We start from the raw sequence: 796 nt of genomic DNA on the forward strand, positions 1-796 counted from the left end.
CTGTGGGGACCTGGTGGCCGGGGGGCGGCTGCCCACAGACTCCGCACCTCGCCGAAAAAGAAGAAGAGCGAGGACAGCTTCGTGGTCCAGGACTACGCCCACGTGGACCACCTCCAGGTCCAGAAGGTGGAGGCCACGGAGCTGCCCCTGCCAGGCGGCGTCAACCGCAGCTCGTCTGTGCCGCACCCCTTCCAGGTGACCCTGCTGCATAACAGCGAGGGCCGCCAGGAGAGGATCCTGCTGTCCTCTGACTCCGCGTAAGTCCGGGAGGGCTCCCTGGGGGAGGGGGCTCTGCGTGACCCACGAGGATAGGATTCCTGCCACCCACATCCCTGACCGCCACTCTGTGCGGGCACCACACCAGGTGCAGGGACAGCCTTGTCCTCACGGAGTTCACATTCCCGGGAGGGGGCACCCCAGCCACAAGATGAGCAGCTGAAGGGTGAGGGGTGAGACAAACAGGCAGGAGAGGGAGCAGGGGTGGGGCTGGGGAGGAAGTCTCATGCACAGGGCTCCGAGGGGAGCAAGGCTCAGGGCTCCAGCAGAGGCGCAGCCGTGCCAAGGCCCTGGGGCAGGAGGCCATGGCACGGAGCAGCCGGAGGACAGCAGGGCTGGAACGGGGCAGGGACTCAGTACACTGAGGGAGCCCAGCAGACGGTCCGAGCTCCCTCCCGCTCACTCCCCTTCCCGGGCAGGAAGCTGAGGCTCCTGTCAAACAGCAACTGACAAGAGGCCCAGGTCGCAGAGCCCAGCGCAGGAGGTGGGCGGCCCGGATGCTGAGGCGGCCGCTGCCCCT

The 796-nt window shown here is 67.6% G+C and overlaps 1 protein-coding gene across 1 annotated transcript in view; it reads left to right on the forward strand.

Annotated features, from left to right (window-relative positions):
- Positions 1-796, forward strand: part of ARHGEF16 (Rho guanine nucleotide exchange factor (GEF) 16) — an 8,566-nt gene that overhangs the window by 5,787 nt on the left and 1,983 nt on the right. Inside the window, exon 7 of the mRNA XM_014546160.1 lies at positions 58-257. Within this exon, the coding sequence (XP_014401646.1) occupies positions 58-257 (200 nt within the window). The remainder of the gene's footprint in view (positions 1-57; positions 258-796) is intronic.

This window comes from Myotis brandtii, unplaced genomic scaffold, assembly GCF_000412655.1.
Source record: "Myotis brandtii unplaced genomic scaffold, ASM41265v1 scaffold434, whole genome shotgun sequence".
Taxonomy (NCBI): Eukaryota; Metazoa; Chordata; class Mammalia; order Chiroptera; family Vespertilionidae; genus Myotis; species Myotis brandtii.